Source organism: Convolutriloba macropyga, chromosome 2, assembly GCF_964194025.1.
Source record: "Convolutriloba macropyga chromosome 2, txConMacr16.3, whole genome shotgun sequence".
NCBI lineage: Eukaryota > Metazoa > Xenacoelomorpha > Acoela > Convolutidae > Convolutriloba > Convolutriloba macropyga.
This window is the reverse complement of record NC_134469.1, coordinates 30,748,183-30,762,499: the sequence shown is the minus strand read 5'-3', so window position 1 is coordinate 30,762,499 and position 14,317 is coordinate 30,748,183. Positions and strand designations below refer to the sequence as shown.

Sequence of the window (14,317 nt, the reverse complement as noted above, 5' to 3'; positions counted from 1 at the left end):
TACATTTTTTGATTATTAATTCAGTGATCCAGAGTGTAGCTTTTTACACTCGAGAGAGCAATTTTTTTGGGGGCAGAACAACAATCACTACAAGTAGACCAACCGCCAAACAAATCTTGGAAATTTGATAGTTTGGGGCGCATTCCCCAGCTAGAAGCCAAAATTCAGAATTTTTCTGTGGCGCTCCTGGATGGGCTCTCTTGTTAGGAAGGGTGGATCAGCAAAATTTGAAGTCGACACGATTGTGAACAGAGGTACTGTGCACAAAGCTGAAGACATTTGTGTTCAGCTTTTGAAACATAAAAAGCTGAACTCACAAATCTGCACAGTTTTGAAACAAAATATTAAGCCTAAGAAGAGCGCAATCGATTCAGTATATTAATAGGCTAAACAAAAATTGGAGTTCGAACAATTTTTGTGTTTTAGCAATATTTTGAGAACATTAAATTTTTTCTAGATTTCGGAGAATTTTTTTCCAAGTTTATGAATCTCTATGAGCCAATGAAACTATTTAAGGCTTGAAATAGGGATACTGGTTAGTCTCGACACTATGAAAGGGTTCTGAAGATGTTAATATCACGAGATTTAGCAGGATCTTGGTAAAAGTTTGTATTGTTTTTAACATTTTTGATTATTTTTGTTCTTTTCTTAGTTTAACGATCATTACTGGCCAACGACACTTTCCAAGTCTTGCAGAGGGGTGAAATGACAGAACTCCAGAGACAAAAAATGGTTTTGAAACTTTTTCAAATCTGGAAACTTTTAAATTTTGCACTTTTTCAGTTTTTTATGTGATTTAATTACCAGCAAGGCTAGAAAACTAAAAGTTGCAGAGTCTAATCTGATCATGGAAAATTTTCGTAGCTCTCTCTCTCTTTGTCGGTTGGGTTTCTTTCCTTTTCCTCCTCTTTCACGTTTTATCTCTCTCACACTCTATTTCTCTGTCTTTCCTTAAGTCTTTGTTGATGCTGCACTTCAGCTGCTGTTATGTGGCGTGATGTCATCATTTATTACCCTCATTAACGCTGAATTTTTGTTGAAGTTTTATCATAATGACTTAACTAGCACTTTCAAGGAAATATTGTTATTTGCACTCAAACGAAGTTTGTACCAATTATATTAATCCTGTTGTTTTTTATGGGATTTTTCTTCAGACCCATTCGACTTTTCGTTCTCAGAAACGGGATAAAGAGGTTGCGCTTTGTGGGTATTAAGTTACCATAGAGCTTTTCAGCTCATTAGTCTCTAAGTGTGCGATTTTCAGAAACTGTTTGGGAGACTTATACTTATGGTGTGACGGATGGTTCTTAGAAATTGATCACACACCCCACTCCGCCCCCACATCAACCCCCCATATCCCCATCTCCACCCCTCCTCATCGTTCAGGTTGTAAGGGCCCCGTGCAGCCAAAGATCCACCTCCCACCGTAGACCCCCACCCCACTGTTGCACCACTACCCCCCCCCCCCCCCCCCCCCCCGCCGCCGCCGCCGCCGCCGCCGCCGCTGAGCTCACCTCACGCTCCTTCACTTAAGCTAAAGCTAGCCTCACTAAACCGTGGCTAACTACTAACGAAGCCCACCTCTCGCTGGTGGTTTGAGAGCAATTCGCCCGACGTTAGTCGGTTATGTTTTTTTAGCCGCACAGCGATAGCTGGGGCTATTATTGGCCTTCTTTTGGTTTTTTACAATTCAAAGAATTTGAATTGTATTGGGGCGCTGTCTTTTTTTTTAAGATCTGTTCACACATTTTCATGATTTTTGAAGTCAAATTGGAGTGGTGATTTTGGTCACGCCGAAACAGGAAATGGAGCGTAAAAGCGAGTGCTTTTGCGGCGTGAAATTTTTTCGCTCTAATTTTGAAGTAGAGCGAGAAAACGGTGTTTGAACAATAATTAGCTTTCTCGCTAGTTCACATGCGGCAATTTCACTTTGATTTTTACTGTTTTTCCAATTTTTTGGATCGGATTTATTTCTAAATGGTTTTCCCATTCCATTCGTAGTTCATTCTAGGCCTAGTTTTTTGTATGAACCGAATTTACATTTCTCGCTAGTGAATTGTTTTGACATGCGACATTTTGACATTGATTTTCTGTTTTTTTTTTTAAATTTTTGATCTGATTTTTTTTTTGAAAATGGTTTTCCAGTTCGCTCATAGTCCGTTTTAGTTCTAGATGTTTGTTTAGTCAATGAAAATTCTTTGAATTGTCCGTTAGGACTTGTCCTGCTATGTTTTTTATTTCGTCGTCGCGATTTTTGTTACGACCATATGATGTCAAAACCACTTCAAATCTGCTTTTTGTTCGTTCGTTAATGCAATTTCAACTGAAATGCGTGTGTAACGTCATTTTTCGGTCTTAGTGGAGCGAGTTTTTTTTGTTCATTCGCGTGATTAAATTTTTGGTCACACTTGACTTACCTCTCTCAAAAATGACTTCCTCCCTCTGAAATTGGCTTTTTTTTACTTTAACTCAGAGATTAAGTCAAATGGGTGTGTGTTACTCTAAATGAAGCTTATTTGAGAGCAGCAAATAGAGGCAGCAAAAACTTATACCGATTTTTAATCAAAATATAACATATCAGCCTTCAATGAAAAGACGATTTTTTGGTCTGTCTTTTTTACTGTTTTTTTGAGACTGCAGATCTACGAAACTATTGCGGCTATTTTCTGGCAATCTACCAGCTATGTTTTCTATTCGTTGTCTCCATCGATGATTCTTGGGACCATTGACGTTTTCAATTTCAGTGACGTCTAATGCTTTGTAGTTAAAATTTGTAAGTTCGCAAACCAAATTTGTCCTGCTGTTTTTCTTCGGTTTTTGTCGGGGCGATTTTCGTCTTCCCGATTTGACTTTTCGAGTTACTTTTTAACACTGGACGTTTGGACGTTGTTTTTTTCGTGATCCAGATTGCTTTTGATCTGAGGTTCTACTTTCACGGTAGTTGACTACTAAAAGACTTCAGTTAGCTCAAAGTGCGTCAAAATTGGTTTGTTTAAATTAGTCAAGTGGTTTATAAAGAATTTGAATAGCATCATTTGCTGCCACTTATTGTACTTAAGGCACGTAAGTTCAAGGGTGAAGAAGTATGAGAAAGTTTGATGAACAATTTCGATGAGCATTAAACAAAGATACCGATTGATTTAATGTTAATTATTTAATTATGGTAGTTATGGTAATTACGAATGGTTTGCATGTATTAAATGCTTAGGCCCTGGTGTGCAAATGGAAGAACCTCAGTTGAGTCGAAGTCACTCGATGGGAGTGCATGGAGCGCCACCTGACCCCATGATGCAACAGCATCGTCCAATGGGCGGAGGACAATCGACAATGCCCCGAAGTGAACCCAAGCAGGATCTGGTACAAGGCTATGCTGTGCCAGGCTATGCGCCGCCTGTGCAAGTAAGTTTGAAGTAATCCGTATAGTTAATTTTTGAGTAATCATGTCCAAAAAATGTCGGTTAGATTGAGATTGCAGTTTTTAATTGCTCTTGAACGAAGTTCATAGCAATTATTGTAAACGTGTGTCTTTTTTATGCGAAATTTTTGCTTGAGGGGTTTTGACTTTTCGAGTGACTTTTACTTTACGCCCTTGACTTTTTGCGTTTCGCGTGATCTAAAATTCTCTCTCAATCACAATTTCAAGCATCTAAACTCAATTGGCGGCAATTTAATACAAAGTCAAATGAAAAATACGCCGAAACTGGTGCCATTTTTCACTTTAATTCTCAATAGTGGTATATTTTAACCTCTAATGTGGTTATTTGAAGACCACTATTGAACTTCTTAGTCCCATTTAGCCCCCCCTCCCCCAACTGAAGCAGGTTGCAAATGATTAGAGCTCCCACTAGTTGTTCGAGAGCAATTCTTCCGACGTTTATTCGGTTATGTTTATGTAGTGTTCTATTCGAATTCAGCATCGATTACAGGATTCTCCCCTCTATCTAGAGGAAAGCAATTTAATAATCGAACCAGTAACAGCACACTAAATTATTTTGGTAATAATTTTAGTTGTTTGCTTGAAATTCTTCGTTTCTTTTACTTCTAACTAGCAGGCCCGTAATGGCAACCTTCGATGTCAGAAACGTTGACCCGTTTTATCTAAAGGCATATAAAAAACATTTCTCTGTTCAGCGGCCAGTCATCTCAACTCCCAAAATTAGTAACAACTATCGAAGCCTTCATATAGTAACACATTCGTTAAAAAATTCCTTATGGGACAAAATTTTTGCACGTTTAAGGGGCCTCTCGAAGCGCTTGTTTAAGAGCCACATAGAGCAGCATGGTAAAGCGAACAAATCCAGAAAGGTCATTGTCCTAAAATGCTCAAACTAGATTGGTCAGAACCGAACGTGCGACAAAAGACTGTTAGTCAGGTGCAGTTATTACGAGGCTATGATGGCTTGAACGTATTCCTGCCCAGAGGGAGGATTTACCCTCCTGGGTTCTGCGCTATTCAAGAAAACTAAGTTTTTCACGTTTTAATTTTAGATTTCCACAGGATACCCACAGTTTGAGCTTTATTATATAGGTTTGGATTTGCGGTTCTATTACCATTATCCATAAAATTGCTTTGAAACTAAATTTTGGGCATTGCGATGAAGAACTTTTGGAATCTGCCATGAACTCTAAAGTCATGAGAGCTAATAAAGGAATTCTCGGTGAGTTTCGAACGACATAGGTTCGAACTACTTGGAAAGATTTGCGGATCAAAATGGTAATGACGATACGCTAGCGCCATTTGTTGATGCGCGAATTCTGGGAAAATGAGATTTTTACGAATGCCAGACAATGCTGTTCGAAGTTCGTTCAACAAGTCAGAAAATAGGTGCAACTTATACAACTGATGCTTTTGTTTTGGGTGGTACCATTGGCCGTTTCTGTTTTGAGACCACACAGCAGGAAGAAAAATAAATTTGCTCTGGATTTTTGGTGCAAATAGGCAACTAATTGGCCTGTGAAAGTTGACATTCGAACCACCCTTATGGAGTCGGTTGAAAAGGACGAATCGGGGCGAAGACACTCAAGGAGAATTAAATCTAAAACCAGTGCAATAATATAAATGACGTTGTTTACTGACGCTGGAGAGCAGCAACCTTTCGAGTGAGAAATTGTCTCTTGCGTTTTTTCGCTCATATTTATTGAAGCTCTTTGATTGATAATTTGAATGTGATAAATTTTGAAAATCGTTAAAGCACTACTTGTGATGAAAATTTTTTCTGTTTAAGCTTTCAAAAAAATAATACTGTTGAAATATTTCTGCTGAAAAAGTTACGCGAATCAAAATTTCGCATGCTCTGGATAAATTATTTCTTTGCCTTCTCGCCAAAACTTTACGTAGCGGCAACTTAACTTAGCACATGTCTGTAATAAAAATTAAAGAACAAATACGAAATTGTGGCGACTTACTATCTTTTTGAGTGACAACTTAGTACCGTCGATCCAGAAGTGGTCTTTCTAAACCAGGATATAATAAAAAGCAGAGACTTAGGTAGCATGGCATTTCAACTTACCATTGAACCAGGACCTTTAAATGATAAACGTAAAAGTACAATATAGTTTGGGATCATAGGATCGTTTAAAAGTAATGAGAAAAATTTCTCTGCATTTTGACGGGTCCAATGTTTCAACTGTATATTTTTTTCAAATGAACAATTTTTTATTACACAAATTATTAGTATCCTGATGAATTACTATTTGACAGGCTAGTGGGCGCGCGTTGCGGCCTCGCCACGATAATCGTCCCACGGTTTCAGGATTACAACCCACAGTGAATGAGAGGCATGGCCATGTGCAGCGGTGAGCTGGCTTTAGCAAATATTTCATGATTGAAAAACTGCGTTTTTACTTCCTTTGATGGTTTGAGGTTATATTACAAAATTTAAACAGTACGCTTAATTTAAAGTATTACAACAATTACATAACTATCCTTGCTTTTACGTCGGCTCATTTTTACTCTGGCCAACTTCGCGTTCATCTCACCAAATTTAATTAGCTTATAGTTTACGGCAAACTTCGATAACATTTTTGCTCAGAAATGTTTTGACCAATTATGATAAAACTGTTGCTAACTTTGTTTTGTTATGGTTGTCTAAACGACCTGGTGGTCAATTTTCCTAAGTGGTGGTACGGAAATTCGCTGACCGGGCGTTTGGCCTCCAAGGAAAAAAATGAGCAATTTAGCTGAGAATTTTATGATAAATCGTCAAAAGTAATTCAGTGACCATAAATCAGGAGTTCGGTGGACTTGATCTTCAGTCGGGTGGCGCTCCTCCTAGAGTCTCCATGGCCGCACCGACCACTGGCTGGGGAGGGGGAGAGTGCAAGCAAGAATAGACAATCGTTACGCTAGTCATCATGAATTACAAAATCTTCGAATTCTTTTTTAAGTCATAAAAATGTTTCAAACGGCGGAAGAGGAAACGAAGCATCATGAAGTTCAATTCAAACTGAAAAAAACGTGAGTTATTTAAATGAGAAATTAAAGGGAAGTCTTCGCACCGGTTATTGCAAACTGGAAATACATATTTCCTCATCGACTCCAAACAATCAGCAACTCAATAGCAAATGAAAGAACCATCTCGCGAAGACAAACAGCAGTATATATAAAAAATTCATAAAGACTCTCGTTCTGCTCAAACAATCAGTTCATTACACAGTTTTCAACAAAGAAAACATATCTGACCCGCATTGTTTAATCAGAAAACCCCGTTAACGAGTGTGCAAAACTTATTAAAATGAAAAATGATGTGTACCACATACGGGAATCTGTCCAATAGAACTGACCATTATAAGCGAAGTATGAAATTAGAGCACACAAGGAGCCCGGATATTTAGGCATCATAAGCATGCATGTTTTTCATCCAGCTCTCCTATTACAATTACTCATTTTTTCAAAAACATTAAACGGGATCTGAACTGCATCAGCAACTCAGGAAGCTGCCCGGTATTATTGTCTGAGTTTTGGCAAAAACGTAAAAACAGAAAACGTTTACTTAAGCACTTCATGGTAAACCACATTTTTGGTTCTAACAATTCCATCCGTGAGCGAATCTTCAGGAACAAAAAACGAAATCTGATCGGGATCACTGACTCGGGAAGCTGCCGTATAAAACTGACCGTGACTGAAAGCAGGATTCTCCAACCAGACTGCAACCCGCTGTAAAGTTTGTCCCTGAACTTTGTTGATGAGAAGAGTCCTTTTTCTTCTAAATAATACAACGAAAATACTCTACCTGAAGTAGATTTTTTTCCCGCGGAACGCGGTTTTTTAGCCGGCTAATTCGTTTCTTAGCTCTTCGTAGAGCCTGTCGGCTTGGGATGTTTTGAACTGCTTGAACTGTCTCCCTTAGAATATTTTTCGTTTGAACGTCCACTGTCTGAGTGAAGCTCTTGGGTCCATTGAAATCAATTGATCCTGAGAAAGAACATTTTTTCGTCAAAAAATTGTCTTGGAAACTTAACCTATATATCACCTCTTTCAGGCTTCTGTTCAAAGCTCCGGTCAGCTATGATGGCAACAGTTTTCGTCACCTGGTCCATTGTAGTGTCCTGAAAACAGAAAATTGAGGCATCTATCGAGTTTGAGAACAGAAAAAACACTAACCTGTTCTAAATTGCAAGTGGCATGAACTGCGTAAGTCGAAGATAACTGCAACACCCAGAACTGCAACTTTCATCTAATTCTATTGCATTAAAATTTTCAGTTCCTACTTTCTCTGATTTAGCGTAGCAACCACAGCCAAGACGTCCTCGGTAACAATTGGTATAGCTTTCAGCTGAAAAAATAACTAATAAACAAACTTTTGTATCCAAAACGTCAAATGACACATACATACCTGAGACTGACTAACTATTTTCTCAGGAAATTTAGTTTTTTCTTTGCTCTTGCTAATTTTGTCACCCGATAGTCATTATGTAAACTATTTTGCATGACAATGAGATTCGAGGCTTCGTCAGGTGTCAAACTTGGGAAGGCTGACAAGATTGAACTCAAATGGCCGTCGGAGGAGGATGATGACGACATAGCTTCTTCTGGAAAAACGAGTACTTTAAAAATCATTTTAATTAGCCTGAGAGGAATTTGCTGAAGAGTTATGATTACCACCACTACAAGATAAGAGAATGCAAAGTCAATCGAAATTGAAATTCTACGCTAAAAAGCAGAACACAAGTGTTTTCAATTTTTTGAGAAATTTGATTGGAAAAAGTACAGAGCATCAAAATTATTGAGCAGTTCAATCGATAACTTCAAAACGGAAGCTCTACGATGAACCATAATCAGATGTCAGCCCTTCCATGGAATCATCTTTATCACAAACTTCAATTCCCGCAACATTGACCTGAAATTGTCTTCAATTTTTGCTTCATTGTGACCAGAGCCCTGTTGTTATTCACTTTGCAGAGAATTGAGCTTAACTTTATGCGGTCTGAGATTTCTGGGGGCATGCCGTCAATTTGATTAACCATTGTTGCCATTTTACAACCGAATTCACTGTTTTTATAGAGCATTAGCTGAACTTCTTCAATTAGATGAGATGAGCTCATGAGACCTTAAAAGTAATAAAAACATAATAAAAAGTTGGAAAATTGAAGTTCCGAGAAAAACAGTGCAGCAACTGAAAACCTCACGGAAAAAAGCAAAACAAGTAATATCATTTAGATTTTTTTTTACTAAATCGCGACATGCGAAAGTAACCACAATTATACTTGATAAGTTTATCAACCACTCTACTTTACTATCAATAGATGCAATTACTCTGTCATCAATCGAGAGGATAAAGACATCTGAAAGTTTTAGTCGTCGCTGCGGAGTTCGTATTCAATTCAGTCCCTCCTGTAAACAGAAATTTACTTGAATCAGTAATAGAAGGGAGGATTGCGCTGGTTTCTCACCTTTAGACGAGTCTACAGTTGCAGAATCGCAGTCGATGAACACCTGCATAAAACTTTCGTCGAGCAAGGATTCTTCAAGGTCTGCAACTACAAGTCAATAAGCCGTGATTTCTATATGTTTCTGTTCAAATAACTTACGCTGACTGGTTGACAGAAAGAATGAATCAACATTGTCCTTGTGCTCCTCAGATAAAAACTCGGGAGCTTTACGCATTATATTCACATTCAAATCCGAGCAGTTTCTTGAGCACAGATAGTTCCACATAATTCTGCACAGACGTCGCTTCATTTGAACTTGCCAAGAGATTATTTCTTTGAGAAGTTGAATGGACCCTTCGGAGTTAGTATTGTTAGTAAAAACGCTAACAGCTCTTCTAAGTTCATCGAAATTGTTATTTATAGAGGCCATTGTCGACTTAAAAACTTCTTTGCGCTCCATTTCAGACCTGAAATAGAAAAAATTGGGTCCGACTGAGGACTCCAAGGCAAATCGTAATCGCTAAAGATAAGCCTTGCAAAAAAGCCAGTTAAGAAATATTTGATTTCAGGCACCATTCAAACACATTTTAGTTATTGGATCGCAAGAAAACCGGCACACGATTGAAGTCTTCCCCCTGTAAAGAATGAGCAGTAGCTGCAAACGCTAATTGGACGGGAAAAAACTCGTGAACAATTGCACCATGTTCCCGGCAAAGTAAAATCAGTCTATCTTTTTTTGAGTAAGGCGAGTACACCCTTAATTTACATTTTACAATATCCAAAACGATTACGAAGTCTCCAGCTTTGAAATCCTTGTCCAAATTAAAACTGAAAGTACCACAGGCGTGCCAATTTTAACCGGGATTTGAGAATCCATGATAGCTAGTTCTTCCGAGGCACAAAGGTAGTACTTCATATCGTCTCCACAGCTGAAGAAAAAACAGTATTTTGTTCCAGCTGCAATAATTGTTCCTAAACAGTTTAAAAAACAATATTAGACTTAAGAGAGGAGTTCCAATTATAACCGCACAAATTGAACTCAAATATCAGAACCAATCAAACCTTTAAACAATGTCAAGCAGAGAAAATTCAAGATCTGGGCATCGTGACGACGCTTCTCAGCCACCAGAGCACATCGCTCTGTGAAGGTATCCTGCAATGAGAGACGTTAGAAGATTTTGATGACATCTTAAAGAGAACATCAGAAAATGTTACCTTAAAAAGTCGACTAATAAGTTCTCTAAGCGTCTCCGCATTGCGCGGAATGTAATACCGCCTCAGCATATCATCCAGGTGAAGATAACTCTTAGAGCATGTCATTACCTGAAAATAGTGTTATTTAGGTAAAATAGTGAAAATAGTTTTCTAAGCAGCTGAGCTGAATTGGCAGTCCATTTAAAAAGATAAATCCTATGAAGTGTTTTTTCTTACGTACAAAAATAACTTTACAGAATATCAAATACGGAAGAGCTGTTTCCATTGATTGTACGAAGTGATAACTGTTAAGTACTGTCAATACTTCACATTATGGGCTTTGTTCTAAAAACAATCCCAAGGTGTCATTGTCCGCAAATTTTTGCACGCCAGGACTCGACTTTCTCTCAAGCTGAAGCATCGGAGATTCCCTCATCAAATCTCCCTCAACGCTAGTTGATGCTTTTGGCAGATCTGATGAACTGGCGACAATAGCCAGATCCAAATTGAAAACCCCTGTTTGTACTTCTTGCGACACAATTTGATTGCTGTCATTAGCTAAAAAAACATCTCGGAAAACCTGTTCATAATTTAAAGAACAAAAAAAGATCCGAGAACGCTTTAGTGCTGCAGCCAAATGATAGTTAAAAACTCTGAGCTCAAAGGTTAATCAACTGCAAGGAAATACATGTTCAACTGGTGAAAATAGTTACCTTGGAAACAGAGCTCAGGTCCCTCCGGGAGAAAATGTACTTCCGTTGAACCTTTTGAAGCGTTGAACAAGTTTAAGAACATTAGCCAGACAGCGTTTCAACTGAATCTGCCAATCAAATGAAATCTGCAGAAGTTCATCCCTCTCCTCAGGCAGGCATCGCAATTCGCCGAGAATGTCATCCCTCAGGGAATCGAACAGAAAATTAATAGTGGTCATCAAGGCTTTGATTGAATGCAAACAACTCGAGGCAAAACACATTTCGAGCATGCCATTATCTGAAGAACAAAGATGCATCAGAAACCGAGCGACAAGACTTTATCCAATTAGGTCAAAACTAAAAACTTTGCCAAAATGGCCTCTTCAACTAAAGAAAACAATTAACCGTCACCAAAATTACCTCTTCAACTGCTTGAAAACAATTAGCGTATAAGACAATACAAACAAATGTAGCTCATTGATGCAACAACTGTTCAGTAGTAGTAACACAAAAAAGCTTCACGGGCTTTCTGAGCAAAAGAGCTTTAAGTTGACATTTTTTACAAACTTCTGGAAACCAGGACTTGATTTTCGCTTCCGCTGATGCCTTGGAGATTCTTTCCCAATTTCTTTTTCAGCACTCTCTGAAACTTGAGAAATCGGGGGAACTTGCAATCAATGCTACATCACCGTTGGAAACCTTGGATTTTATTTCCCAGGTAACAGGAGTTCTATCTGTGGCATTAGCTAAAAACATAAATGTCCTGCTCAAAATTGAAAGTCTGTTCAAAGTTTTACAATAACTGCCAAAACAAACCTATATTTTGAAGAAGATCTCGCTTCAGTATTGCAGCCGACCGATGAACCTCAATTTTGTATCCCAGAGCAATAGGTCTCAAGAACTGGTTTCCATGTATTTTACTTCCAGTTTTTCTTGAAACTTTTAATGATTAGCATGACTTAGAGCAAACAGTTCATCAAACGCTTTTTTAATCTCTTGACTCATAATCTGAAAAAAAATCCTGAAAGACTTCGTTGTTTTATCTACCGGGCAAACAAAATGGGGGCCCAACTGTCAAATAACTGTCATCTTTCCTGAATCAACTCTTCAAATAATTCTTGAAAGAGCGCTTCAAGTCAATAGTCTCAGTCATAGGCCAGCATAGTTTATCTTCTTTGTTTTTCTTCAAATCTCAGGTAGAAATCGAATTTTCTAAGCAGATAACAACACTGATTCGCACAAATTGAAAACCCAATTAAGTTTTTCAAGGCTTAATAACCATGGTATCTGAGAAAAATTCACCAACACTACTATGGACAAAAAATCTTGACCACTTAGCTACTCTCAAGGAAAAACAGATACAAAGTTCAATTACAAAGTAAGAACTAAAGGTCACCTTTGAAACAATGCAAAAATTCAGTATCGTGATATTAAAGATGCGTCAATAGGCACCAAAGACAACATCGAATATCGGGCATCTTGTAAATATATCACCGTTTGTGGCTACACAGATAGCAGCATAAGGACTTCAGGTAGCAGTTTGCAACATTAGTTGCTGTCCGTCAACTCCGTGTCCATGTCCAGCTTCTCAACAGGCAACGCCGATCTTTAACAGTCTGAAAAACATTCAAAAGAAAGCAACTGAGAATTATTCAAATGAAAAATTAATGGAATCAAAAGTTTTGAGTGCCAAGAGAGTAAGGCAATAAGGATATACCATGAGCGTAGGCAGCATACAGCTGATTCAAGCTGCTCCTATTTTCCGAAACAACTGCACTGTTAGCCGTTTTGCAGAAATTGCTCAAAGGCGGCCCATCAGGGGATTCATTACTCAAACTGAAGCCTGTTTCAAGAAAGGATTTCTCCGAGATACCAAGTTCGTCAGACAAATCTAAACTCGCATCAACTCCACCAGGGTTAGGGTTTTCATGTACTTTTGAATTCAGGTTCAACACCTTCGAAATTGGCTTCAGATGAATTGTTCCGCTTAATTTGGGTGCCACGGCAGCAGCTTCGGTTTTCCGTCCTATAAGGTAGACTAATTTAGAGAATCAGATTGTGGATAAAAGCTGAAACATAACATACCTTTCACATGCTTTGGTGTTGAACAATGAACATACTCAAATCCTCTATCATTGGCGAGTGTCAGTTTGCCAGGCAAATTCAGCAATTTCTTCGACACATTAGACAGTTTTGCTGAAAGCATCTTGGCTGGAAGAAGCAAAAAATTCTCAATTTCAACGAGGTATTATTCTCACCTTGTTTTGAAGTGAAACAGTAGTTATCAGCAGCATCAGGGGAGATCACAACAACCTCGTCACTTGACTTAAGTGACCGCTTTAGGGGTGCGCGGAAGATTTTCAGCAGCCCACTAATTGGTCGCGGTTCTGAAAACCAAGATAATGAGATCCAAGAAACCACCAGAAGAATGATTAAGCCTTACATACCACACATAGCACTATTCGCCTTCTGCTCTTGTCTTTGAGGCACCATTTTCTTTGATCGCTCTAAACTGGGAGCATGTTCTTCTACGCCAAGCTGCTGTGCTAGCTGAGAGTTCTCCAAATTAACGTTGTGCTGAATAAACATCAGGATCCCATTGTTTACATTAAAGACCTCCACTTTGCAAGCCTTAAGAGATGTAGAAATCTGTGATTTCAATTCTTGTAGCTCGTTGGAATATAGATAGGGAGCCAAGGTTTTGAGTTGGTAAAAACTTTCGGTAAGAAAGTTAGGAATCCTTGGAGGAATTATTTTTAAAACTGAGTTTCCCAATAGTAGTGGAAAAATTCCTAGAATCTTTGATATGCAAAGACAATTCAAGTTGTGCGCAAGTTCAACAATTTACAAGTCTTGCAGACAAATGCCTTCTGAAAGAGCTTTGGCAAGCAATGTTTTTGAATCAGAACTGTCGTGCAAAAACCTCAGTGAGAGTATGAGAGCGTTTTAATTAAAATAGAGAGCCAAGGTGTTGAGTTGGTAAAAAATTTCGGTAAGAAAGTCAGGAATCCTTGGAGGAATTATTTTTAAAACTGAGTTTCCCAATAGTAGTGGAAAAATTCCTAGAATCTTTGATATACAAAGACAATTCAAGTTGTGCGCAAATTCAACATTTTACAAGTCTTGCAGACAAATGCCTTCTGAAAGAGCTTTGACAAGCAATGTTTTTGAATCAGAACTTTAGTGCAAAAACCTCAGTGAGAGGATGAGAGCGTATTAATATAGATAGGGAGCCAAGGTTTTGAGTTGGTAAAAACTTTGGGTAAGAAAGTCAGGAATCCTTGGAGGAATTATTTTTAAAACTGAGTTTCTCAATAGTAGTGGAAAAATTCCTAGAATCTTTGATATACAAAGACAATTCAAGTTGTGCGCAAATTCAACATTTTACAAGTCTTGCAGACAAATGCCTTCTGAAAGAGCTTTGACAAGCAATGTTTTTGAATCAGAACTGTAGTGCAAAAACCTCAGTGAGAGGATGAGAGCGTATTAATATAGATAGGGAGCCAAGGTTTTGAGTTGGTAAAAACTTTGGGTAAGAAAGTCAGGAATCCTTGGAGGAA

General features: G+C 38.3%; 1 protein-coding gene across 5 annotated transcripts in view; it reads left to right on the top strand.

The window, feature by feature from the left end:
- LOC142358610 (disks large homolog 1-like) overlaps positions 1–14,317 on the top strand; it is a 126,406-nt gene that overhangs the window by 34,419 nt on the left and 77,670 nt on the right. For all 5 annotated transcript variants that reach the window (XM_075410055.1, XM_075410054.1, XM_075410053.1 and 2 more), the window contains exon 4: positions 3,209–3,399. In XM_075410055.1, coding sequence (XP_075266170.1) covers positions 3,209–3,399 — 191 coding nt within the window. The remainder of the gene's footprint in view (positions 1–3,208; positions 3,400–14,317) is intronic.